Below are 25,877 nucleotides of genomic sequence, written 5' to 3' on the forward strand. Positions count from 1 at the left end.
AGGTGAGATCTGCAGGCATTCAAGATAGCGGTGGGGAAGGAGGGGACAGGCAGGCATGTGGCTGGGGGGGCCGCGGGAACCCCAGGCCGGGCTGAGTGCCCCCGCCACCCCACCCCACCGTGGTGTTCCGTGTGATTTATTTGTGAGCATTTGTGAGGCTTGGCCTCAAACGTTACTACTGGATCTCCTCCATGTGTGGTCAGTGAGTGGCGGTTAGAAATCCACCCGCTCATCCCGCCACCACGAAGTCCTGTAACCACAGGGACGTGTGCTGAGGTCTGACTGGCCGGGAGGACAGGGCGAATCCGGGATGCTGACGTGTGACTTTTCCTTTCAGAAATGTTCCCACTGCCAGGAGGCAGGCGCCACCTTGGGCTGCTACAACAAAGGCTGCTCCTTCCGATACCATTACCCGTGTGCCATTGACGCAGGTAAGACGGCCGCAGACCCTGTGTGTCCAGAACATCTGAAGGGGAGGACAGAACATCTGAGTCTCTGCCCCTTTCCCTTCCTTACAGTGCGTTTTGTCTCTTCTGACCCTGTTCTGTTTGTAAATTCTAAAGGAATGCAGAGACGAGAATAAAAAGGAGTGAAATGGGGTCATTTTTTATAACAACAGTTTTATTCATATAATTCACACATGATTCACCTATTTAAGTGTACCATTCAGTGGTTTTTAGTATATTCACAGAGTCGTACAACCCGTCACAATAAATTTTAGCACATTTTCAGCACCTCATAAAACTTGCCTCTCCCTTCACCCCCAGCCCCAGGCAACCACTAATCTACTTTCCGTTTCTGTGGATTTGCCTATTCTGGACATTTCGTATAAATGGAATCATACAGTACATGTGGTCTTGGTGACTGGCTGCCTTCCCTTAGCATTATGTTTTTTAAGTTAATCCATGTTGTAGCGTGTATCGGCACTTCATTCATTTTTATTGCCAAACTATTTTGTTATAAGGATATACTTTTATTTATCATTCATCATTTGGTGCACATTTAGATTGTTACACTTTTTGATTATTACGAATAAGGCTACCGTGAGTTTTCAATTCACATACAAGTCTTTCAATTCACATACTAGACTTAATGTTTTCAGTTCTCTCGGGTATAAACCTAGGAGTAGAATTACTGGGTCATACGGTAACTGTTTAACCTTTTGAGGATCTACCTGTCAGGATGTTTTCCAAGGTGGCTATACCATTCTACATCCCTCCAGCAGTATGTGAGGGTTCCAGTTTCTCCATATCCTCACCAACACTTACTATTATCCTTTTTATCATAGCCATCCCAGTGAGTGTGAAGTGGTATGTCATGGATTTTGATTTGCATTTCCCTGGTGGCTAATGATGTTGAGTATCTTTGATCAAGTCCAATTTATCTAGTTTTTCTTTTGTTGCTTGTTGCTTTTTCTTGTATCTTAGAAACCATTGCCTAATACAAAATCACAAAGATTTATGCCCGTGTCTCCTCCTATAAGTTTTGCAGTTTTACCCCTTACAAAGGTCTTTGATCCATTTGAGTTCATTTTTATATGTGGTGTGAAGGAGGAGGGGTCCGATGCATTATTTTGCACATGGATTCCAGTTGGCCCAGCACCATTTGGTGAAAAGACTAGTCTTTCCTCATTCAGTGATTCTGGTACACACCTTTGTCGAAAACCAACTGGCCATAGATGTGTGGGCTGATTTCTGGACTCTTCACCACCACAGTCTTGATTACTGTAGCTTTGTAGTACATTTTGAAATTGGGAAATGTCAGTCCTCCGATTTTGTTCCTTTTTTTCAAGATTGTTTTGGCTCTTCTGGGTCCTTGGCTGTCCCATGTGAATTTTAGGATTGACTTGTCCATTTCTGTGAAACACAGCTGTTGAAACTTTGATGGAGTTTGCATCGAGTCTGCAGACCCATCAGGGAGTATTGCCATCATAGCGTTAGTCTGCCTTCCGACTCATCATGGGATGTCTTTCCATTTATTTCCGTCTTTAATTTCTTTCAACAGTGTCTTGTAGTTTTCAGAGTATATGTTTTACACGTCTTTTGTTAAATTTATTCCTAAGTTGTTGTTTTTTTTTGGTGTGGTGATAAATGGAATTGGTTTCATAATTTAATTTTCAGATTGTTCTTATGAGTGTAGAGAAATACAATTGATTTTGGTATATTGATCTTATATCCTGTAACTGCTCAACTCATTCATTAATTCTAATAGTTTTTTAGTGGATTTCTATATACTAGATTTGTCATCTGCAAATAGATAGTTTTACTTCTTCCTTTCCAATCAGATGCCTTTTTTTTTTTTTCTTGCCTAATTGCCCTGGCTAGAGTGTCTAGTATAGTTAGTGTTGGATAGACGTGGCAAGAGCGGACGTCGTCGTCCTGTTTCTGACCCACTGAATGTGATGATAGCTGTGGGATTTTCATAGATGTTCTTGATACAGCTGAAGAAGTTCCCTCTGTTCCATGTTTGTAGAGTGTTTGTGTGGTGGTGCATTTTGTCAGACATTTTTTCCAAGTTCATTGAGATGATCAGAGCTGTGTTTTGCAGTGTGATAACTGTTGAAAGAAGGGAAACCTTTTTTCTGAGAGGTGCCCTCCAGTAATTGCTGTAGAAGACTTGGGTTCTGACTCTTCAACAGCCTGGGAGAATCCTCTTTCTTCCTCAGAAGTCTTGTCTCTTCAGTGGATAGTTTCACCAGTTACTTTTTGAGCGTTGGATGTAGCCAAGACCTTCACCCAGCTGGCCCTCGTGTGATGCTCACAGTTAGGAAGAAGGGAGAGAAAATGGAAAGAAAACAGTGCAGCAAGTGGCATGGTACTTGTTACCTCTTAAGTGTTTCCCGGCTTCTGAGGGGGGAACATGACTCCATGGGGGCACCTGTGCTATCTCTAGGAGGTGGGGTTTGATTTGGATTTGGCAGGGGAGAGAGGGCGTGGCTAACAGGTGGCAGAAGCAGGTACGGAGGCATAAGGCACATGGAGAGGGAACAACCAACATAGAAAGAATCTGAGTTCATCTCGACCACGCTCCCCTCCCGAGAGCAGTTGTTCAGCACGTCTGATGTTTCCATAAGCACGTCCTCCTGCCTCTCACATCCTCCTCTTGTCCCTCCTTCCCCTCTTCTTTCTGAGTTTCTATAGAAGGAACAACTAAAAAGAACAGGAAAGGTACAGAAAGTTAATGCTTATGTCAAAGTTAGATTCTCGTAAAAGTGTGTGTTTGCACACGCTGATGGGTAGCTGGGCCAGGGTGCCTTGAAATGTCAGTTCAGGGGGCTTCAGTCTCTCCCTTTCATTCTCTTCCTTCCCCTAAATGTATCCACGCTGGGTCTAAGCTGTACCTCACCCTGGGTTGTGGTCTGGCATGTTCTATAGAACAGCCGTTAAAATCCTCCTCTCCCGAGAGCCAACCGTTGCCTTTTCTCATTTTCATGTTGCCCCTAGTTACATCAGAATGTTTTATTTTCTGGTTTAAGCTTTGTGGTTTTTAAATGGAAGTTCTTAAGTATTAAGTTTTTGGCAGTTGTAAGATTTACGTGGGGAATACTGTAAGAGTTGGCTGTCCCAGGCAGACGCTGGGTAAGAAGTGGTCTGCACTGAGGCTCCGCTCGCAACCATCAGGTGAGCACAGACAGGTAACCCCGTGCCCCACAGGGGTGCACTCCCTGTCTGGGGCACCAGCCAAGTCAAGGACGAGGCTTGTGGCCTGCCTCCTGCTCCAGTTTCTCAACAGAGCTTTCTGCAGTGTGGGAATGTTCTAGATCTGTACTCTCCAGTATTCTCCAGTAGCCACAAGCCATGTGTGACCATTGAGCATTTGAAATGTGGCTAGTGTGAATGAGGAACCGAATTTTTTATTTTGTGTTTTTTCTTAAGATTTTTTTTTTTTTTTATTGGGGAAGGGGAACAGGACTTTATTGGGGAACAGTGTGTACTTCCAGGCCTTTTTTCCAAGTCAAGTTGTTGTCCTTTCAATCTTAGTTGTGGAGGGTGCCGTTCAGCTTCAAGTTGTTGTCCTTTCAGTCTTAGTTGTGGAGGGCGCAGCTCAGCTCCAGGTCCAGTTGCCGTTGCTAGTTGCAGGGGGTGCAGCCCAGGAGTTGAACCGGCAAGCTTGTGGTTGATAGCCCACTGGCCCATGTAGGAATCGAACTGGCAGCCTTTGGCGTTAAGCACGGAGCTCCCGCCTCCTGAGCCACCAGGCCGGCCCTATTTTATTTTTTTATTTAAACTTAAATTTACATGAAAATATGTGGCTAGTGGCTGGACAGCTAGCAGCTTAGCGCCACCTTAGTTAGGTTCTGCCGGTGGGGTTGGGGTTCTCCGGGAAAGGCACAGGGCTTTTCCTCCTTTCCAGGGGAGGATTGCCCGTCCATCACCCCGCACTACCAGCAGGGAGGCAGGGAGCTGAGGGTTTATAAGCCAGTGACACTTGTCCCTCTCTGTCCGAGCTGTCTTGCACAGCCTGCCCAGGTAAGTAGGTAACGAGTATTCAGCGAGGGGGGAGGCTGCCTGGGTCAGCGCAGTCAGGGCAGGCTTTGACCTCTGGCTTTGCTGGCCCAGCAGCTGCTCCGAGTGGAGAGTTGGCACCAAAGCAGCAGCTTCACAAGGTGACCATGTCTTGGGCATCTCTGAGTCTTGTTGATGACGCAAGTCACAGTGACCCAGAGGCCTGCGCTGCCCTGGGGGGCAGCTGCTTGTATTTGCCCTTCCGATCTTCTGGGGAGTTTTATTGTGTGTGTGAAGGACCTGACTGTCCAGGAAAGGCGTTCACTGATTGACGCTGTTTCTCATTATAATGGAAATAAGTCCCTGGGCTGAGAGTCCCTCGATACAGAGTCAGGAAAAGTTGGACCTTTCCACCTCTGCCTTGTTGCCAACCAATCAAACCTTGACAGAGCTGTTGGTGTCTCAGGGACAACTTTGATTACTGGGGACATCTCCATAGAAACAGAATCTTTGTTTCATGAGGCTCTGTGACTCCTGCAGCTTTCCCCTACCTGATGTTGATCCTGCATTTGTGACATCATGGCTAGCTATTTTGTGCGGCTTGTATGTCACAGGCACGGGGTTTGGCTCCAGGTGGGAAATGCAGTAATGAGAACATGAGCGCTGGTTTCAAAAAAAAAAAGATTTCATGTATTTAATGCAATGAGCCACAACAATTAAGACCCAAGGAAGAAAGCGCTGTGCTGGCTCATTAATAATTGCATTGTGCATAAAGACTCTTGCCTGGAGGGGGTTCACCTTCTACCCTCATGAAAAAGCACAGCTGGGAACTTCACTTTCTGCAGCTACCTTTGCAGCCGCCTTTCAAAGCTGCTCTCTGCTGCAGACTTTGATCTCACAGCCCAGGGTTCAGATTCCTGAGTGGGTCATTAGGAGCGGCTGGCGTCTGGCCCCTCCCTGGAGAGGCCACTCTGCATCATGACCACCAGTTCCACGGCCTTTCTGTGCCCTGCTCTGCGTTCTGCCAACTAAGTAGAACTGTAGCTCTGAGGTCAGTTGTCAGTGAGCTGGAGACAGTGTCTGAGGCCTGGCATCCAGGGGACATTCCTGAGACCTTCGTCCCCCTTCCTCCCTCCTCCCTCCTTCATCCAGGAGCTTTCTCCCCTCAGCCTGGGGTCTGTATGCACACGTGTGGGTCTCGGAGGCTCCACGCTTGTTACGAGGGGCTCCGCACTGCAGAGTCCACTCTGCCATTAAGCTCCAGGACGGCATGAAAGTGGAGTGCCCTCTGGGGCACTGAGATTGCGTGTCTGGAGGCCATCTTGGTGACCAGCCACCTTGTGAGTCTTTTTCAGCTTGTATGACGATCCAGCGAGCCGCTCACTGTGACATCGCAGTGCAGCGCTGACGAGGCCCGCTGGACAGTGTAGGTTATCGCCAGGGGCCTAAAGGAAACAAATTGAGAGGCTGGCTGCCTGGCTGTGGGGCCAGGCGCCTGTTCAGAGACTCAGAAGAGGTTTATTGCCCTCCCTGCCGCCCTTGGCTCTTCCCCCAGCAGGGACCGGTCCCTGTGCCCTTCCAGGTGTCAGCTCTCCCGCCCAGGTGGCACCCTGCCAAGAATAGGACTTTCACTTCCTGGAGGTCTGTGGGTATTACGAGGACAGACCGGAGCGTTTGTCCACAGCATTCCTGCACGGGTGGCCTAGCCAGAGGTGGACACCATCTCTGGCAGATTTGTGTGGGAGACTGAGGTTTCGAGAAGTACCTGGCAGTAGTTCCAAGTTGCCTTTAGTGTGTACTTATGTTGTTTATTTCTTTTCTAATTTTTTTCACTTAAAAGGGACTGTGTTGTCTAATTTTAGACTTATGTTACTACTGGTCCTTCACAGCTGGTCACTGGGGCTGCGAGGGGCACTGAGTCACCTGTGCCAACTAACGTGGTCCCCTCCTAGTTTCTAAACCGCGGTGGCATAAAGGCGGCCAGGCCCCACACGGGCTCTGCTGTTTCTCTTTGGCCCAAACTAGAGACTGCCAGCAAGCAGTCAGCGCTGCCAACGCCCAGGTGAGAAGAAAGTGCTTCCCTGAGCACCAGTTGTCTGCCTCCCGCTGCTCATAAGCTCTCGGGCAGATTGGAGCAGCAGGAGCCTCGGTCACGCCGTGTACTTGTGGGTTTTAAATTAACACATTTCATTTACCGCCATGCTATGTGCTTGCAGGGGGGAGGGGAGGAGGTGCACGGCCTTGCTGCCTTCCTGGGCCCTGGGGCTGGCCCAGGAGCTAAGAAAGCTCACTCTGAGGTCCTCCCGGAGTCCAGAGGGAGGTGGTGATAGTCCAGGTCTAAGCCAAATTGTCGACAGGTCTTTTCTGATTTGTGTAGGGTAAGACGACCTCACAATATTTCATTTGTGTATTCCCTTTCTTATTACTATTTCATTAAAAATCTGTGGGTACACAGGCTTCTAATCTGGACCTCAGTTTACACCTGAGTTAAATTGTAAATTTAACAAGGCTAAGTACCATGGCTGCCTCCCGCCATGCTGCCTGGGGAGCCATCTGAGAAGGTGCGATCAATATTTATTAACATTCTGCCGCCGCACCGCGCACCAATGACCTGGCTGTCGGCCTCCGGGAGCTGTGCTGGGCCGAGTGAACTCATTAACGAGATTCCCTCGCCTGTGCCACGCGCTACCGTTGTGCCATAGAGCTCGACTCACCTGGAGGTGGATGCGCGTCCTTGCTGTCATCGAGGATGCTGTCACCGTGTTAGAAGTGGGAATGAATCACTTTCTCCAAGGAGAAAGCCCCCTCGCAGGGGTTCAGTCTCCTCCGAAGCAGTCAGTGTGGATTATGGAGCTCGTGTGGGGAGCTTCTCCCTGTCTCCATGGGTCGTAGGGCGAGGGGACAGCAGGGCTCAGGCCTGGCCTCTGACACATGGCTCCCGACAGGAGAAAAGGGGCCTCCAGATTCAGTGTTCTCACCAGGAGGCGTTGGCTGTAGAATGGCGCTTAGCCTACAGTCAGGGATTTTAAAAACATTTATTGGAGATTATTTTTTGATTATTAAAACAATATGATAACATCATGGGAATACAGGAAAATATAAAGAAAATTAAATCACCTGTAATCTTACCACCAAGAGAGAACCACTGTTATATTTTGGTAGATGTCCTTTTTTTAATGCATATAAAACATTTTGATAAAATTAGGTTTGTACTTACCCATTTATGTATCCTGGTTTTTCAAGCAGTTTTTCATCGACTGTTTCCCACATACCATTAACTATCTAGGAACATTAATTTTTCAAGTGACTGAGAGTCCATCATCTCGCGGTACTGTAGTTTATTTGGGGGTGTCCCTGATGTTTTCCCGTCAGACACCGCAGTGTGCAGGCCTCTTACCGCCACGTCTGACCTGTGCGTCTTGACCAGGTGGCCCCACTCACCTGTGCTGCCTGCCAGGCCCGCCTGACTGTCCCCTTCTGTCTTGCAGATTGTTTGCTACACGAGGAAAACTTCTCGGTGAGGTGCCCCAAGCACAAGGTGAGTCAGAGGCCCAGGGAGCCTGTTCCCCCAGCGCGGGGGTGGGGATGCGGGGCTACTCCTGAGAGGCCTGTGGACACTGGAGGACCACGGCCATCCCACCAGGCCTTGCTCGGGCTGCCAACAGCTCCTGGCCCTGGGAGAGCAGAGAAGCCTGGTGCTGGACGGAGACCTGTGGCGTGGGGGCGGCTGGGACAGTTGTGTTGGAGAGAAATGGGTTTGTCTGCTTGTTAAGAGAAATTAGAAGATCAAACATCAGTCAGACTACAGATTTCCACTTAGTTTAATGGAACCCGGTTCACAGGTGGGTGTGAGGTAAGATTGGTTGTAGGCTTCGATACATAGGCAAGGGCATTTTACCAGACCAGGAGAAAGTAGAGTTGACTCCAGAGTTTGAGGAAACGCACAGTCTCTTCCAGGTTTTCCTTCAGCAGAAGCCACTCATGGTCCGAAGTTGACAGTGGATGGGTTGCTACTGCTCGTTTCCCAGTTGGTTCAAGAGGTGGCCTCTTGGTCACCTCTTTTAGGAAAGGCTGGAAGATAAGGGAGCGAAGGGTCTGTTTCTGGGACACACGTATGTGTGTGGAGAGGGAGACACGGAGAAGGAGGCCTAGGAAAAGGCTGGGATGGTGGCAGCAGGCACCACCTGGAATCGCCTGCAGCGGCCTTACTCTCTGGCTAAGGTCACACTGACACCTGGTGGTCACTGGCCGCTCACCGTCTTCAGTCTCCAACGAGGGCCAGAAAGTACTGGAGAGAGGTCATCCTGACAGGTCTGCCTTCAAAACGCTTCTAAAAGATGCGCACTTAATGCTTTTCTTTAACAATTTTTTCCGGAGATGGATCATAGGATCTTGTCATATTCTCTTTATTTTTACTTGATTTACATGTTTCTGTTTTGAAAACTTCCCTTTTTGAATGGTCACATTTTGCCTCAGAAAACCCTGTCTAAGTATCTCCTGTTTGTCACTCAATACTGACTCTGCCTTTTCTTTCCTTTTCCATGTGCCGTCCCTCTCCTCGCCTCTGCCCTCCCTGACCCCATGCTCGTTCTGCTGCCCCTCCTGTCTTGTCTCCGTGGCTTTGCCGGCGTCAGCCTCCCCTCCCATGCCCTCTCCCCCCCTTGCAGAACAAGACAGCGAAAGGCAGCCTCAGCACAGAGCAGTCGGAGCGGGGGTGAGGGGGGCAGTGTGCTCGTGGGAATGGAAAGTACAGCAAGCACAGGTGAGTCGGGGCGTCGCCCCAGCTGGACGCCGAGTGGGTGTCATGGCCTCTGCCCTCCTGCTCGCCCCAGGCCTGGCTGCACCACCAGCGTTTAAGCACGTGGACTAACAAGGTGAAGAAGACCTTTTGCCATTTGTTGCTTAGCTCCCCAGACTATCTGTGGAAGGTGGCGTGGGGCTTTAAAACTGTCCCATTGCCCCTTGGGGTTCAAGGTAACTATTCTGAAATCAGGCCTTGCGTGTGGTCTCCCTGACGCTTCTAGGATGGACCCTCGGGGGTGGGGTGCTGCGGCCAGCAGCCCTTGCTCGTCCCCATCTCATAACAGCTTATAGCCAGAGGCCTTTTGTTTTTTAAATTTATGCCATGTTTGTAAAGTTTATGGTGGGTTTTCTTTTGAAAAACAAAAAATTCCCCAAGTTTTGTTCGAAATCTTTTTCCCCCCAGTACTATGAAGGATTCTTTTTCGCAGAAGTACAAAGGGAAGGAAAATCCCCTCAAAGACGTAGTAGACTTGAGCATCTGATCTAATTTTACTCACAAAAATCTCAAGAGATTGAGTTGTGCTTTTTGTGAATGCGTCTGTGGGCTTGTGGTCAGGGTTGGCGGCGTGTGTCTGTGAAAGAAAGCAGGATGATGGGACTTGTGGCTCTAGTAGCAGCTGGTCCACTGCTTCCTGCTGGCTACCTCATCCTCCCTGGGCAACAACTGAGGGAGAAGGAAAATCAATTGTAAAGAGAAGAAAAACAAAAACCGAAATGTAATCTGGGCACTTGTTTCTGCAGGATGGAGTGGGGTCCAGTTGTCCCAGAGTGTTCCTTAAGGGACTATTTCTCTTTAAAGGAAGGGCTTCTGTGTTGACTCCAGGCGCCTGAGACCCTTTGGGGGTCAGTATCCCAGCCCTGACCAGTCTCTGGAATGTTCCCTCCCCCTTGTTACAAGCGGGGTTCTGCCTTTCTCTGAAACACCTAACAGTAATCGGAGGAAAAAGTAGAATCCACCTCAGAATGTGGCAGCTTTCCTCCCCTGAGAGTCATTGTTTCTTACTGGGTCCTGGCGCCGCCTGTTGGGGTCACACCCTCTGCTCTGCTCTGCTGTGTGATGAGTGTGACCGCTGAGGGCTTATTGTGCTTTCTCCGGGGCTGTCAAGAGGGGACTTCTCAGTCGTGCTTTTCTCTCTTCCTCTCGCAGGCAGTGGGATTGGGAATGGGGGGAGCAGAGCAGGACGGGCGGTTGTGTCACAAGAAGCAAACGGCCAGGTGGACCCCTTGGACACTGTGGGCAGCAGCCATTGGCTCTGCAGCACCGCCGGCCAGGACTCTGCGGCCCTTTCTCGCTGCGCAGCCCTCAAGGCGAGAGAGCAGGCTGGCTGGCTCTTCAGGACGGTTTCTGTTGGCCCTTTGCGTGTCCCTGAACTTGATGGCGTCACTGTGCCTGGGCGGGTTCTGCTGCCGTCCCATGGTTCCTCTGCCCAGCCCAGGCTTCGTTCTGTGGGGACCACGATGAATATTCTGGAAGGGTCCTGGAAGCCCTGGTTATGAAAAAAGAACCATTCATAGTTCATTGCTGTTTTTTGCCCTGGAATTGCCCCTTGTGTTTGAGAAGAGGAATTCTGGGCCCTGGGCCTGGGGGGCAGGTCTCTTGGCGGGAATTTTGTTTTGTTCATCTCCTTCCACTCCACCTGCTCCTGGGCCCTGCCAGCTGACAGCCCTCGGCCCTTGGGTAGTAAGCGTCATTCATTCCTCAGAAGCTTGGCGTCCTGTTCCTGTTCACACACAAGAAACTGCAGCCCTCAGTGACTAAGCGGCCTGACCCATCAGTATGGGGCGGTTTCGAGTCTTAGGGGAAAAGGACAGACAGTCCTGCATCCAGGCTCAGCTACCTGAACTGTTTGTCTCACAGGCTGTCCCCACAGGGCTGGCCCCTTGTCCTGGTTCCTCGGGTCAGCAGTCACCTTCAGGGCAGTCGCTGTCCTCAGGCACCGAGGGCATCCTCAGGCCTCTGAATTGTGCAGAAACCCCAGTGAGCGGGCACTGAGACACAGCCCCCGCCCTAAAGGAGCAGGCATCTGGGGTCTCGCTGGGGACAAAAAGCCACCATCACTGGGTCTCCCAACCAGGCAGAGAAGGGACAGTGGGTGTACACATGCATCCCACTGCCTGGTTCCCCACTTTCTCACACAGAGTGGTTATGGAAAGTGCGGGGCGACCCGGGACAGGCCCCTTAATGTCTCTGTGCGTCAGTTTCTTCTTCTGTAGCAAGAGGACTGACGACAGCAAGCCTTCTGAGGATTCAGCTAAAATGTCTGCAACATGCCCAGCACAGCCTGGCGTGGGGTGAGGCGTCAGCAAGTGCTTGGTGCGTTGCTCTCACAGCCACTTGTCTGCCGTGCTCTCACGTGCAGCGGGGGTGGGGAGGGGCAGAGCTGCAGATGGCACTGCACCTGTCCCGTCCAGCAGGAAATCCCGGGCCTGGGGCTCGGGGCACGAGCTCCAATCCCCCACCACCCTCTCCCCCAGCACGTGAGGTACCTGGCACTGGTCCCTTGCCAGGCCAGCAAAGCCAGAGAGGAAAGGTCCTTGGGCACCCATCCAGGGCTCCACCTCCTGCCCGTTTCTGAGGGTTTGTGACGGGCCTGTGGTTGCCTGCTGTGTCCTTGTGCTGAAGTCAAAGCCAGCTCCACATGGCTGGTGACAGTGCAGCCCTGTACCTGTCTCTGCTCTGGCCCTATAGTGAACATGGAGGCCCCATTCCCCCTGCCAAGCCCCCGACCCAGTGGTTGGGAAGCAGGAACCTCCATCCGCTGCTGCCTTGTCCTGGGTGCCAGGGGCTGCCACCTGCACACACCAGCTTCCCTGCCCTGGCTGGGTCGCCCCGAGCAGCTTCTGCGGTTGGAATGTCACACACAGACTGCCTGTGTATGAATGAGTATCATGTCCTAGAGTCGCCTTCTCCCCAAGGCTGGCCCAGGGGAGCCCTGGGATTACACCCCCAGAGGAGAACTTGACTGTCCACTTCTCTCCACCATCCCACCCCCACCCCAGACTTGTGCACCTCCCGCAGCCACCTCCCCACGCACTGCTGGCTCAGACCCTGCCTCTCAGTTGCCATATGACCCTTAGCAGACATCCCTCCGAGCCTATCCCTTCTCCACTTCAGAGGTTTCTCATCATTTTAGAATTGAGCCCAGATCCTAACTGTGCCTCTGGAGGCCCATGGACGTCCCCAGCGAGATTCCTTCAGCTCTCAGAGGCCAGGCGTCCTCCCTCCTGGCTTTTGCGCTTGAGTTAGTTCCCTGGGGCCCAGTCAGGAGCTTTGCTGGATGTGAGCCCCAATCCTGCCACCAGCCTGCTGTGTGGTTTTGGGCTACGTGGCGTGTGTCACCTCTCAGCTCCACCAAGTATGGGGTCAGGCCTCTGTGTTATCATGGAATAACATCTGGGAAGCTCCTGGCATGGTACCAGGCACATAGCAGGTGCTTCAAGAATTTTTTTCCTATTCTCCCCACCGAAGGAACAGTTTTTTAGAAGTAACGCTGAGAAGTTAGGGTCCCGTTACCTTCAGGGTATTCTGTATTTGGGCCAATCTCCTATCAGAGCCTGGGGAAAGGGCCTCTTGGCAAGGCTGGAAGACAGAGGTGACACTGACAGAGCCTGTCAGTCAGGCAGACGCTGGGTGCCGAGAACATGCTTCATGCTGAGGCTGGGGGCAGGGGTGGGGACCTGCTGTTGTGAGGGGCAGGGTAGGCTGCAAGCCTGACTGCCGAGCATCGGGGGACAGGGCATGTCCCCTTCACACCAGTGTCCCACACCCCCAGGAAGGTTTTGCCCCCCGGTCATTGCTTGAGGTCCCCCATTAACTCCACCCTTCTCATCACCTTTACAAAGGACCTTTGGTTCCTGGGGTGGCATCAGAAAGGGCTGATTTCTCCTCTCTGCTGGCCGCCTCAGCCTCAGGAAAACCAGAGTGCAGCGTGGATGCCTGGGCCATGAGGGCTGGCGTGACCTCCGGGCCCAGAGCCACCTTCAGGACTAGGGAGGGCACGCTGTCACCATGGATATCCCAAGGATGGCAGGGTGGCTGAGCTGCTGGCCCGTGTTTCCAGGGCCTGGCAGCTAGACTCCCGGGTTTTACTCAGGGACAGTGTCCTGCTATCTCTGCGAAGTGTCTTCCTATTTACTCATGTTTCCTGCCAAGCAGTTAGGAACCTCTTTTTGGCAAAGGCAGGCATGTGTGTGTGTGTGTGTGCTTTTACATAGAACATTCCTAGCTCGTGCACAGACCAGCCTTAAATTTTGCATATTAGTAAGTTTTATGGTAACTGAACAGGGATGGGATGCCCAGCTTTTCCTGAGGTTTTTTTGTTGGTGGTGGTGGTGGAGGGCACCAAAGAGGGTTGGAGGAGGCAGCAAGGGGAGCCCCCTGTGCCTAGAGAGTGAGTGGGCTGCCGCAGCTCTTGGCTTCAGGTTTAACTTCTCTGGACTGAATTCTTTGGAAAGCGCTTTGTCTCTGAGACCTCTCTATGCGTAATGACCCAGGAGGCATTCAGTTCCTGCAAGGCCACCTACCCCCTCCCGGTGGTCAGGAACTGCTTCCTGAGCCTGGAGCCTGGAGCCTGGAGCCTGGGCTGGAAGAGGAGAGGCCTGTACTCCCGGCAGAGCTCATGGGAGAGGGTTGTTAAGTGTAAGAACTGACTCAGCTGGAAGCAGCTAAGTGGTCGTAGCTGGTTCTTCCGCCAGTCAGCTGGGTGCTCTGCCACCTCTGTGAGGACCGCTACTTGCCACCAAGTGCTGAGCCCACCACATGCCCCAGGTGGGGGGCATCGCACGCGAGGGTCACCCCGAGAGCTGCTCCACCTGGAAGGTCAGGGTGTCCTCTCCTGGTCTCCTCCGTTCCTTCCTTGTGCAGGAGAGGCGGACACTCCCGAGTGGAGGGCCACTCAGTCCAGTCGCAGCACAGCTGCACATCATTGCTGCCCTCAGCCGTGTTCTGGACCCAGAGCTACACCGTGGCCCCACCACTGGTCTGGGATGTCTCCCATGCCAGCAGCCCATTGAGGGGTCTGCGGCCGCTGGACCCACCCTGCAGAAAGCCCCCTCCGATGCCACCACTGGCTGCAGGAGCAGTGGAGGTTCCCAGCACTCAGTGTCTGTTCTGTCTTCCAGGTGAGACTGTGGAGATGAGAAGGTGGTGAACACTCGTGATGGAATGGAAATCGTCCTACTGTGCAGCCACACCCCACCCCGCCCCGCCCCAACGTGCCTGCCCATGCCAGCACTTCCTTCCTAAGTTCTTACATCACACTCAAACCGGTGACACCACAGGAAAGAGACCCAAGAAGTTGGAATGGCTGTTTCCATGGACACAATCTCCATAGTGACAGTGTGGGGGGAGGGGGGAGGGGTTGGGTGCTGGGAAAGGGTGGGGGGAATTAAAAGGGAGGGATAAAATATATATATATAAATCTATTTTTAGTCTGGAAAGACTTTGTTTAAATGAAAGGTGCGCTATCCCTTTTGACTCTATTTTAAAATTATCTAGTTAACGAACTCCAAATTTGTTCCAATAACAGTGAAATTTAAATGTGAAATTGAACTGAACAAACTCATCTCATAAAGGACGGGAGGTGTGTGTGGCTTTGATCGGCAGCCTGTCTCTCACCAATTCAGAGAACTCTAGACCCAGGACTGAAAGCAGACCAACCACACCAAAACCATCCTTTTGTCATTAATTTGTCTCAAAGTGGGAAGCTTTTGGGGGGAGGGAAGTGGGGACGGTCCATGTTTTCAAGAGTGGGAGAATGATGTTTAAACAGAAAAATAAATTTTTTTCATTTCCAGAAACACTATTTATTTATTATTTTTAAAGTTTTTATCTTTTTGGGAGGGGTGAAACTGGCAGGTGCACCGAGCTCACAGCTGTGTCCTGGGTCACTGTGGCCAGTGAGAGCTGCACTGCCCCACTGAGTGCGCATGGCAGGCAGGGTCAAGGGACCCGCCTCCAGACACATTCCAGGCAGCTGTGTCCTGACCCTCGGGATGGACAGGCCAGGAAATCTAAGCTTAGGAATTGACACGGGAGACTGTGGAGTGTGTCAGTGTGGGGTGAGCTGACCAGGAACACCCAATTAACCCTTTTTTCTTTTTTGCTTTCGTTTTTATAAAGGAAAAGGGGGCCTGTCAGTTGAGCAGCCCTGTGCTACATGATTCTTTATGTTGTTTTGTTTTGTTTTGTTTTGTTTTGTAAATTGTATAATTTTTAAATATCTGAGTTTTAAAAAAAGAAGAAAAACTACAAAAAAAAATCTTGTTAAGGCCTTAAGAAGGGGTTAGTGCATCTTTCAGGGGTTACTCTGCCATGGGGATAAAATAGCTGTTTCACAAACAGTTTTATTTAAAAAAAAAAAAAATGAAAAAAATAATAAACTTCATTTTAACCTTGTTTCTCTTTTTGTTTAACATAAAGCAAATGCGTCTTTTCCTCCTCCCATTCCAGGCCCCCCAACCCCACCCCCCGAGTTGGCAGAAACAAAACCAAAGGTGGCTCTTCCGTGCTGCTTGGGGGGGGGGGGGGATCTCAGCTAGTGTTGGGGGATGGTCAGATTTACTTAGGTTGATACAAGAACTTATTTCCAATCAGCAGTAATTTCAAAGGTTATTAAAAAATCATGCAATGTTAATGGACTTTTTAGAGAACAGAAACACTGAAAGGAATGTTGTGAAGTAGAAATAAGCAATTATAAATGAGTTCTTGTGTGCTCATCAGGTTGGGGCTGCAAAAAAGGCAGATTAACTTCGTTTTAATAGCTACATCAGGCAGTGGGGTCCATTCTCGTTTCGCTCCACCAGGATGCAGGTGTGGGTGGATGTGCCGGGTGGGCCATGGGGGCTGCATAGCAATGACGGCTTTGGGAGCTTCCTCGCTTCCAGTCTGGTCCTGGCCTGGCATTAACACAGGTCACATGAAACTGATAGGTTTCAGTGTCGGGCTAAACCACAAAACCTGAAGAATACGTATCTGAGGAAAACATTTTCCTGACAGCAAATGATTCGTCATTTCGCCCTTTATTCTTCTGTCCCCTTTAGACTTGCTGTTGATGCTTCTGCGAAGCACATGTGATTGAGTGTCCTAGGTCTTTCCACAAACTGGCTTCCGAAATGAGTGTTAACTGGGGAGTGGAAATGTCCCACACCCCCTCCTGACCCAGCTGTCTGGCTTCTGCAGGAAGCGTCAGCTGCTCAGGTGCCTCCTACCACTTTTGAGTTCCGTGCATTTATTTTAACAGACTTAATTTCTAAGAGCACTTTTAGGTTCACAGCAGTATTGAAGAGAAGGTACAGAGAGTTCCCATAACCCCCTGGCTCCCCCCACACAGCCCCCCCCCCCGGACTATCAGCATCCCCCAGCACAGTGTACACTTGTTAGTCTGACACATTGTCACCCGAATTCCATTGTTTCCATTAGTGTTCACTTTGTGCTGTACATTCTGTGGGTTTGGACAAACGTATGACGTGTGTCCGTCATTATAGTGTCATACAGAAAAGTTTCACAGCCTGAAGGTCCTCTGAGCGCTGCCTGTTCACCCCTCCCTCAACTCTAACCCCTGAACCACTGACCTTTTTACTCTCTCCATAGTTTCGCCTTTTCCAGAATGTCAGATAGTTGGAATCATACAGTACGGAGCCTTTCGGAGTGGTTTCCTTTACATGGTGTTTCCCCGAAAATAAGACCTACCCCAAAAATAAGCCCCTGTTAAGATCTCAGCCAGACGGTCGCATTTAGTACGTTACGACGATGTTCCAGATGATAACATGACTATTTGAATAAATAGATTGTTATACATGAAAAAATAAGACATCTCCTGAAAAAAAGCCCTTACGCAGCAAAAATTAACACAAGACCCGGTCTTATTTTCAGGGAAACACACGGTAATAGGCGTTTACGGTTCCTCCACGTCTTTTCATGGCTGAGAGCTCATTTCGTTTCAGTGCTGAGTGATATTCCATTTCTGGATGAACCACTGTTTACCCACTCACCTACTGAAGGACATAGGTTGCTTCCAAGTTTTGCCAGTTCTGAATATGCCGCTGTAATCGTCCGTGTGCAGGTTTTCGTGTGGACCTAAGTTTCAACTCCTTTGGCTCAGGACCAAGCCGCGGGATTCCGGGATCACACGGTCAGAGGGTTTTGTAAGGACCCGCCAGCTACTTCGCGAGGCGGCTGCCCCGCTTTGGATTCCCAGCAGCAGCGCCTGAGACGTCCTGTTGCTGCACATCATCGCCTGCAGCCCAGGTCACTGTGCTGAATTTTGGCATTTTAATTACGTGTATACTGGTGACGTACTGTTTACAATACTTTAAATTGTGGTTAAAAAACAAAATTCACCATCTTCACCAGTCAGTGTACAGCTCAGGAGAGCTAATGTCGTCACACCGTTGGGCAGAGGACATCCACGATTTGTCATCTGGCGAAGCAGAAGCCCTGGACCCATAAACAGCCCTGAGGCGGGCGCAGCCCCGCTACCCCTCCCGCCCTGGGGATCCTGGGCGGGGCCTCCTGCGCCCCCCAGCGGCCGCCTGCAGAAGAGCGGACAGCCGCCCTACGGGGACCTCAACTCGCGCTGGGCCAGTCCCCACCCCGAGTCAGGTGAGCAAACAGACCCCCGAGGCTAACACAAGCTGGACACAGGTTCCACACGTTCTGCCCCCAGGAAGTAGCGGGAATTGGGAGGTTTGTGGCGCGGGAGCTGCCCTGCCACGGGGAGACGGGCAAGGCGAGCAAAATGCCACCACCTTTGCCCGCGGCCTCGCTGGGCGCTGCCGCTCCCTACCTGCTTTCTAGAGCTCTCACCAAGGGGTTTGCTCCTTATCGCGTTGGGGGCCGCACGGCCGGGTCTTCCTGCCTGGGGGACACAGGGCAGGGCCCTTCCTGCTACGCCATCTTGCCGACGTCACCCTGGGCTCAATCTCAGGTCGCACAGGAGCCCTGTGCAGGTGACCGACAACCTGTGACATACATGGTCGGCGCGGGGAGGCGGGGGCGCTCACGTCTCTTGCCCCAGCAGCTTCACCTGAGCAGAAGCCAGGGAAGAACGGATAGGAGGTGTTTCTAAAATAAATCTCAGTGACGTGCTGGCCGGTATAGTTTATGCCCAAACAGTGTAGAACAGGAGCTCAGAGCGATTTGAGATGGGCCCCTAATGCTGCTGTGTGACTTTGACGTCCTGCGGTGACCCACCCCTGAGACTCCTCTGCGCCTTGGGGACCACAAAGCCACCTGCCTTGTAGGGCTGTGGGGAGGACACTCTGAGTGAACAACTGCCTGGCACGCGAATGCCTGATGAACAGAAGCTGCAGTTGTGCAATGATGGCCAAGGCCACAGGCCTCGTGACTGCAGGTTTCCTCGTGACTCCCAGTCCTGTAAGCGGCGCCTGAATGACAAGCATGTCTGTCACTGCCCTTCAATGTCCATTAGGATGACTGCTTGGGGCGGGCATGACATCCAAAACAAAGGGTGGGTAACGGCAATTTATTGAGGGCACTGTGTGACACACACTCGGACCATCCTGCCTGCCTTGCTGACACCACCTGGCCCTCGACAGTCTGTCCCACTGGGACAGGAACATTCACCTCAGGCCAGAAGAGAGACACTCAGGGGGATCCGAGATGCCCCAGGTGCCTGTGGTCTTTCCCTCCTGGTCTGTTGAGTGGCCTCAAAACTGGTCTCCCTGCCTCCTGGAGGCCCAGGGACCCCGATTCCCCACAATCCAGTTCCCAGCCAGGCTTGCAGCCCCCGTCTCAAGCTGCCTCCCTCGCACTGCCACTTCCCCCTGCCCAGGACTTTGCAGTGGTGCTTTGGACCCACTGTGAGGTCACCTTGGTCAGCAGTGAGTGCCAGGCCAGCCAAAGTCCCCACACCGCCGGCCTGGCATGTTGGCTCTCTGACTTCCCACTCCTCCTTGTTCACGAGCACCTGGGAGCGGGGTTCACTCTCAACCTCCCACCTTGCTGTGAGTGCACAGCCCATCGCTTGGGACGTCCAGCATGGCCCGAACAATTGCAAGCCCTGGCCATGCAAGATGAGGCAGAGCCCAGCTGGGCCCCAGCAGGCTACACCCTCTGGGCCTGGGCGTGGGCCTGGCAGTAGAGTGGGATGTGGGAATTCGGGAAGGGGAGAGAGCATTCACTCACCAAGCATGATTTGCTGACATTGCATTGAAAACCAGTACCCAGAGGATGTCTTCTCCCTGTTGGGGAATGGAGGAGAGAACTGGGTGAATAGGGGGCCCTGCTTCAGCCTGGGGAGAGCACCTCCAAGATCCAGGGCTACTCCAGTTGTTTCCAGAATGAGAGCTTGCCTCACATCCACCTGGGATGGGTGAGAGGGCCCGACCCTACCCAGGAAATGCCCCTTTTCTACCCTCTGGGCTCCTGTCCCATGCATTTCAGTGGGCCTATGCCTCAGAATTCCCATCAGCCTCACCGATTTAAATACTCCAATCCCACCCCTTTTATTGTTGAAGAAGGAGGGTGCTGAGGCCAGCAGGCAGTGGCGTTATGTGGTCACCCCTCTGCTTAGAAGGGACGGGAGGCTGAGTAAGGGAGGGCCTGGTAGCCACAATGCCAGCCTGGCGGTAGTCCGCTCTGGCGTGGGGTGGTCCTGAGGTTTGCATCTTTCCTTGAGGGAACACAGAATCAGGGTGGGAAGGGATGGAGCTGGAGCCAGGGGGGACCTGGCCCCTGAGAGGGAGGAGGCCTGAGGCCAGCAAAGGGAGAGGCCTGAGAACCCAGTCCTGTGGTCCTCAGCAGCCCCTGAGGGTGTCAGATTACATCGTCCCCACCTGGTTTCCATCCCCTGGTCTTCCAGAAAGAGTTTGAGCAGCTGATGTTCAAGGTCAAAGGCTATGACGAGGAGAAAGCAGGCCCACTACTGTGGGGACACTCACAGCCTATGCTGAGCCACCCTAGACCCCTGAGCTTACTGACAACTCCGTCAAGAAGGAAATGCGCACCCCACATTTCTCTGAGTCAGGAAAGTGAACACAGGCACCAAGGAGATCCATCACCTGGGTGGTCACGGAGCTAAGAGAGTGAAGGACCAATTTGTAACTTAGGAAAGGAAGGGGGGTCCTCGGCCCACCCAACGGGCTTGTCAGGGAGACCAGGGAGCTCTGAAAACAACGCTGCCTCCCCACCCCCACGGCCACGACAAGGCTGAAACGCAGGGCGCTGGGCCAGCAGCCACCTGGTGAGGGTCCTCAGCATCACTGCCAGCAGCCTGGAGGCGAGGGTGGGGGTCACAGCCCGGTAACCACGGGCCCACTGGGCACTAGGACACTTGGTGCTGGGTGTGCATGTGCTGTGTGGGTGTGTAAATGTGTGCGTGTGAGTGTGTGTCAGTATGTGAGAACATGGGAAGTGTCTGTGAATGTGTGAGGACTTTGTGAGTTGAGTGCACTAGTGTGAAGTGAGGGGACACCCAGAACTCCATCCCCTCCACCCTGTTGGCCCTCTGATCACTGTGCCCTCCCTATAATGCCACGCAAGGGCCAGTGACAAGCCTGGGAGGTGAAGGCCACTCAGGAGGAGGCAGGTGACACACGGGAAGGCAGGGACATGTTCTGAGGACAAGGCTATGACCACACAAATGTGAGTGGGTGGCAGGATCAAGTGTGAAGAGCCCTGGTTCTTCCTCGGAGCCTGTACAGAGCTGGGGAGTTAGGTGGGTGTGAACTTCTTGTCTCCACATCCCTCCCCTAGGACAGCACCTGGTGAGGACAGGATTGACAGGACTTCTGTGGCCGCCCCTGGACCTACTTGCCCTGGTCCCTCCCTGTGCCCTCTGACAGCACATCACCCAGACAGATTGGCTCAGCGCAGAGGGGAAAGGCCAGTCTCAGCTCCCTTTATAAACAGGGCACAGGCTGGACAAGCTCCCAGCTGTCTGACCCGGTCCTAGGTGCCTGGTGTGGTGAGAGGTGCCAGTGTGCCCAGAGGAGGCCAGTGGGCACTGAGGCAGCCATGGCACTGCTGACGTGGGATTCTCTGGTCTCCCTGGCCCTTCCCATGGCCATCTTCCTGCTCCTGGTGGACCTCATGCACCGGCGCATACGCTGGGCTTCCCGCTACCCACCGGGCCCCATGCCCATGCCTGGGCTGGGCAACCTGCTGCAGGTGGACTTCCAGAACATGCTTTTCAGCGTTAACCAGGTGAGGAAGGTTGCAGGGTGGACTCCACCTGGCGGCAGACAGTGGGTAGGGGCTGAAGCCAGAGGCTGGAATAAGAGACGGGCCCAGAAAAGGAGGCAGGTGGGAGAGGCTTCCTGAGGGAGGGCATTAGGGCCCAGCTGAAGAAATGTTCAGGGTGTCGCAAAGGTCACAGAGGGAAAAGGCCTGGAGAGGGGGTGGGACTTGGCAGCATGTTTGGGATACAGCTGAAACTGTGAGCTGCACTCCCTTCTGTTTACATCAGGAGGAAAGGTCTTGAAAATCGGGGAGTCGAGTACAGTCATGAGCCCCTTTTAAATTAGGAAAGGGAGGTTGAGAGAGGTAGTGTCTGGGTTCACATATTTTGTCCTTGTGGGTCTTCTGGCCTCAGTGCTCATCTCTATGAACCTCAGTTTCTTCACCTGTAAAATGGGATGCTCACTTGGCCTACTGACAATTTGGGTGACGATTGCAAAATCATAGCTGGGTGGTCTGATCCAACGTGTGGTCTGACGATGGAAGATGTGACCCACAGGGTCACGAGGCCTTAGCTGCTGATGGCCCAGGCGTCCCCCAGGGCTAGGGCCGGGAGTCTGGGGTTGAGCTTAACCAACAGCCCCGACACTGTACCTTCAGCTGCGGCGCCGTTTCGGGGACGTGTTCAGCCTGCAGCTAGCCTGGACGCCCGCGGTCGTCATCAATGGGCTGGAGGCCGTGCGCGAGGCGCTGGTGAACCACAGTGAGGACACATCGGACCGCCCACCTATGCCCGTCTACGAGCACCTGGGGTTCGGACCGCGCTCGGAAGGCAAGTGGAGGGGGGACTGACTGCGGCCCGGCGGGGACTTGAGAACCGACAGGGACAAATGGAGGCAGGGTCGTGGTCGTCCGTTGCACAGAAGACTCGGCAAATTTGAAGGAGCCACAGGTGGAAAGGGAGCTTGGGCCAAGGGTGGGGAAGAAGCATATATGGGGGGGGGATCTTTCCGAGAGAGGGAGGGCCAGGGCCACAGCGAGCTGTAAGGAGTTGCCAGGGCGGGCGGGAATGAGGAGGATGAAGGCGGTGTGGGCAGGGCAGTGGGAGGGCAGAGCAGGAACGTCCCCAAAAGGGGGAGGGGTCAGGGAGGGCAGAGCAGGAAGTGGGGTCAAGACCTGCCCTCAGCAGGCTGTGAGCTCGCGAACAGTGTGGGTGGACGGAGTGCGACCTGTCCTCACCTGGAAGGGGTGTCAAAATGGGCAGGACTTCGTGGGGTGGAGGACGACTTACTGTGGGCGGAGCCGGGAGCGTGGCCTGACCCGAAAGGGGTGAGACTGTGTGAGGAAGGAGGGGCGGAACCTATACTGAAATGGGCGGGACTTGTGAGCGGGGGCGGGGCCGGGACCCGACTCTCACAGAGGGGGACTGGAGAGCCCGCGCGCAACGTGGACAGGCAGAGGCGGGGCCAGGCCACAAGCGAGCCACGCCCTCTTCCGCAGGGGTGATCCTCGCGCGCTACGGGAAATCGTGGCGCGAGCAGCGGCGCTTCTCCGTGTCCACCCTGCGCAACCTCGGCCTGGGCAAGAAGTCACTGGAGAAGTGGGTGACCGAGGAAGCCACCTGCCTCTGTGCCGCCTTCGCTGACCAGGCCGGTGAGTTACTGAGGCTGAGAGGTAGGAGACAGGAATGGAGAGTCTGGGAAATGGAGATGGAGGCGACCGCCCGATCTGCACCGTCCTCTCCCAGGAAACCCCTTTAATCCCGACGCCCTCCTGAATAAAGCGGTGAGCAACGTGATCGCTTCCCTAATCTATGGGCGCCGCTTCGAGTACAAGGACCCGCGCATCATCAAGCTCTTGGACCTAATGGACGATGCAGTGAAGGAGGAGTCGGGATTCCTGCACCAGGTAGGGGAGTGAGGCGACAGGGACCCTGCTGGGCGAGCCCCTTGAAGGCAGAACTCCTCTCTGCAATGGGTCTCTCTGAAAAGAATGTATATAGAGGGGCCTCGGAGAAACGGCTTTCCAGGAGAGGCCACTGCAAGAGGAAAGGCCTGGAGGTGGGGAGAGTGCAGACAGAGAGATGGGAGAGAAGGGCCAGGGTATGCCGGCCCCAGGACAGGGATGAAGAACCTGTGCCTCCTTCATTGGAAGCCACTGAACCGCTGAGGTGGAGATTTCAGGTTTATCCTTCTGGCAGCCCAGGCCGGGCACGCACTTAGGGAGGAACCAGGGCAATGGTGGCAACACCCTGGAGGTGCCTGGGACCTGACTGGTCAAGGGGAACCCCTGAGCACAGAAGGACGACCCGGGGCCCCACATCTGTGGCCTGCACAGGTGCTGAACGCGGTCCCTGTCGTCCTGCACATCCCGGGGGTGGCCGCTAAGGTCTTCCCAGGGCAGAAGGGCTTCATGGCCCTGGTGGATGAGCTGCTCGCCGAGCACAAGACGACCTGGGACCCCACCCAGCCACCCCGAGACCTGGCTGATGCCTACCTGGATGAGGTGGAGAAGGTGAGGGGCGGCTGCAGGGACGAGGCTGGGGTTTGTGGGTTGAGGGCCCCATGAGGTGAGCCCGGGCAAAGTGGGGCGGGCCTGTGTATCTCCCAGTGATCAGATACCCAGGATTAGGGTGCAGACTGGGGTGAAAGGCCAATTGGGGGCTTCCTCCCTCTGCCCTGAGCCCACCCTCTCTGCATGGCCCAGGCTAAGGGGAACCCCGAGAGCAGCTTCAGTGATGCAAACCTGCGGCTGGTGGTGTCTGACCTGTTCGCTGCCGGGATGGTGACCACGTCGTCCACGCTGGCCTGGGCCCTCCTGCTCATGATCCTGCACCCGGACGTGCAGCGTGAGCCCAGCCTGGGGGCCGGGCGGGATGGCTGAGGGAGGAAAGGGTCAGCCTGGGGCACCTGAGCTTGGTTTTGCTACCAGGAGGGCTGAGCAGAGGCTGGGCCTGGCTCTGAGGTCCCAGTAGCTTCTCCTCCGCATGGCACTGCCCTCCACAGGAGTCAGGAGGAGGTCAGAGCCTAGCCCTTGGGTCTCACTGCTCCTGGGATGCTTCTCTGTCCAGGCCGTGTCCAGGAAGAGATCGATGAGGTCATAGGGCAGGTACGGCGACCAGAGATGGCGGACCAGGCCCGCATGCACTTCACCATGGCTGTGGTCCATGAGGTGCAGCGCTTTGCAGACATCATCCCGCTGAGTGTGCCCCACATGACATCCCGTGACATTGAAGTGCAGGGCTTCCGCATCCCCAAGGTAAACCTGTGGCCCTCATCGCCCAGCCCAATACCATCTGCCATCTGATAGCCCCGCTATGGCCACTGGCAAGTGTGGCCAGGGCTGGACCCCAAGCCCCGCATCCCCATTTCCACAGGCCTGGCTGTCCCAGCCTGGGAGGGTGTAGGGCTGAGCGCAGAGGCAGGGCCGGGCCTGTCCATGCAGAGCCCCCAGTTGGTGGAGAAGACAAACTAAGATGTGCCACAGCGTGTTGGAGGAGCCCGTGCATGCACTTGGCTGCCTCCACCTGTGCCCACCCTCACATGGACTGGTTCTACACTGAGCACATGGGCAGCACCTAAGGGTTTCTAATTACCTGAGTTGGGAAGACCCCCTGGTGCATTTAGGTAACAGGTGGCGACACCTGATGCTCAGGGCAGAAGCCCCTTTTGTCAGACGACCCAACCCAACAGAATCTCTGACAAGGGATCCACTAGTGTCTTCTATATATGCCCTCAAGACAGGACGCGCCCCGGCTCTTAGCATTCAGGGAACGTGGTTGTCCCTCCGCATGCTTGTGGGGATGGAGGGGGCCGGACACGTGTGTACCAGGCAGTGTGTGTGTGCCCATGTGTGCTTGTGGCTGGGACCTCAGCATCCGCCAGCCCAGACCCCACCATGTCAGGCATCTCCTGCCAGGGGACGACACTTTTCATCAACCTGTCCTCGGTGCTGAAGGACGAGACCGTCTGGAAGAAGCCCTTCCGCTTCCACCCGGAGCATTTCCTGGATGCCCAGGGCCACTTTGTCAAGCATTCAGCCTTCATGCCCTTCTCAGCAGGTGCCTGTGGGGTGCCCGGGTCACTGCACCATCCTGAGGGAGTCCGGGGGGGTGAGCCCAGGCCCAGTCTCACTGAGCACCCCCATACCCACTGACAGGCCGCCGCTCATGCCTTGGGGAGCCCCTGGCCCGCATGGAGCTGTTCCTCTTCTTCACCTGCCTCCTGCAGCGCTTCAGCCTCTCGGTGCCTGCTGGGCAGCCCCGCCCCAGCGACCATGGCGGCTCTGACTTCCTGGTGACTCCGTCCCCCTACCAGCTCTGTGCCGTGCCCCGCTAAAGGAGGACACCAAGGCCCCAGCCCTCTCTTCTCAGATCCTGATGGCCAATAAATCAGTCTGGTGGCTCCAGCCTTGCTTCTGAGTCCCACTCAGGTCTCTTCCCCGCACCCGGCAGTGCTGGGGCCTCAGCAGCCTCCCCAGGGCCAGCCCCA

General features: G+C 53.8%; 2 protein-coding genes across 7 annotated transcripts in view; both read left to right on the forward strand.

Moving 5' to 3' along the window:
* The window catches only part of TCF20 (transcription factor 20), a 161,612-nt gene extending 145,967 nt beyond the window's left edge, over positions 1–15,645 (forward strand). For 2 of the 5 annotated variants that reach the window (XM_074326485.2, XM_019715432.3), the window contains exons 3-6: positions 338–431; positions 7,934–7,983; positions 9,080–9,207; positions 14,370–15,645. In XM_074326485.2, coding sequence (XP_074182586.1) covers positions 338–431; positions 7,934–7,983; positions 9,080–9,163 — 228 coding nt within the window. In that variant the 3' untranslated portion in view covers positions 9,164–9,207; positions 14,370–15,645. The other 3 variants (XM_088796156.1, XM_088796157.1, XM_074326483.2) reach the window with 2 other exon arrangements.
* A 2,059-nt stretch (positions 15,646–17,704) lies between these two features.
* On the forward strand, positions 17,705–25,794 carry LOC141570192 (cytochrome P450 2D17-like). 2 transcript variants are annotated; one of them, XM_074326481.2, is made up of 10 exons: positions 17,705–17,850; positions 20,965–21,414; positions 22,048–22,219; positions 22,888–23,040; positions 23,135–23,295; positions 23,725–23,901; positions 24,094–24,235; positions 24,458–24,645; positions 25,306–25,447; positions 25,546–25,794. In XM_074326481.2, the coding sequence occupies exons 2-10, from the start codon at positions 21,226–21,228 to the stop codon at positions 25,722–25,724; spliced, it is 1,503 nt and encodes a 500-aa protein (XP_074182582.2). In that variant the 5' UTR covers positions 17,705–17,850; positions 20,965–21,225; the 3' UTR covers positions 25,725–25,794. The 2 variants fall into 2 exon arrangements, with proteins under 2 accessions (XP_074182582.2, XP_074182583.2); XM_074326482.2 differs by having other exon boundaries at positions 17,713–17,850; positions 21,164–21,414.
* Positions 25,795–25,877: the final 83 nt, after the last annotated feature.

The sequence above is a fragment of the Rhinolophus sinicus genome, chromosome 1 (assembly GCF_057876585.1).
Source record: "Rhinolophus sinicus isolate RSI-liver-muscle chromosome 1, RSI-T2T, whole genome shotgun sequence".
Taxonomy (NCBI): Eukaryota; Metazoa; Chordata; class Mammalia; order Chiroptera; family Rhinolophidae; genus Rhinolophus; species Rhinolophus sinicus.

Excerpts from the sequence above, each read along its gene's own strand:
- LOC141570192 (XM_074326481.2), top strand. The coding sequence starts at position 21,226 with ATGGCACTGCTGACGTGGGATTCTCTGGTCTCCCTGGCCCTTCCCATG. Across the intron at positions 21,415-22,047 it reads TGCTTTTCAGCGTTAACCAG|CTGCGGCGCCGTTTCGGGGA; the intron begins GTGAGGAAGGTT and ends CTGTACCTTCAG. Across the intron at positions 25,448-25,545 it reads CTTCATGCCCTTCTCAGCAG|GCCGCCGCTCATGCCTTGGG; the intron begins GTGCCTGTGGGG and ends ACCCACTGACAG.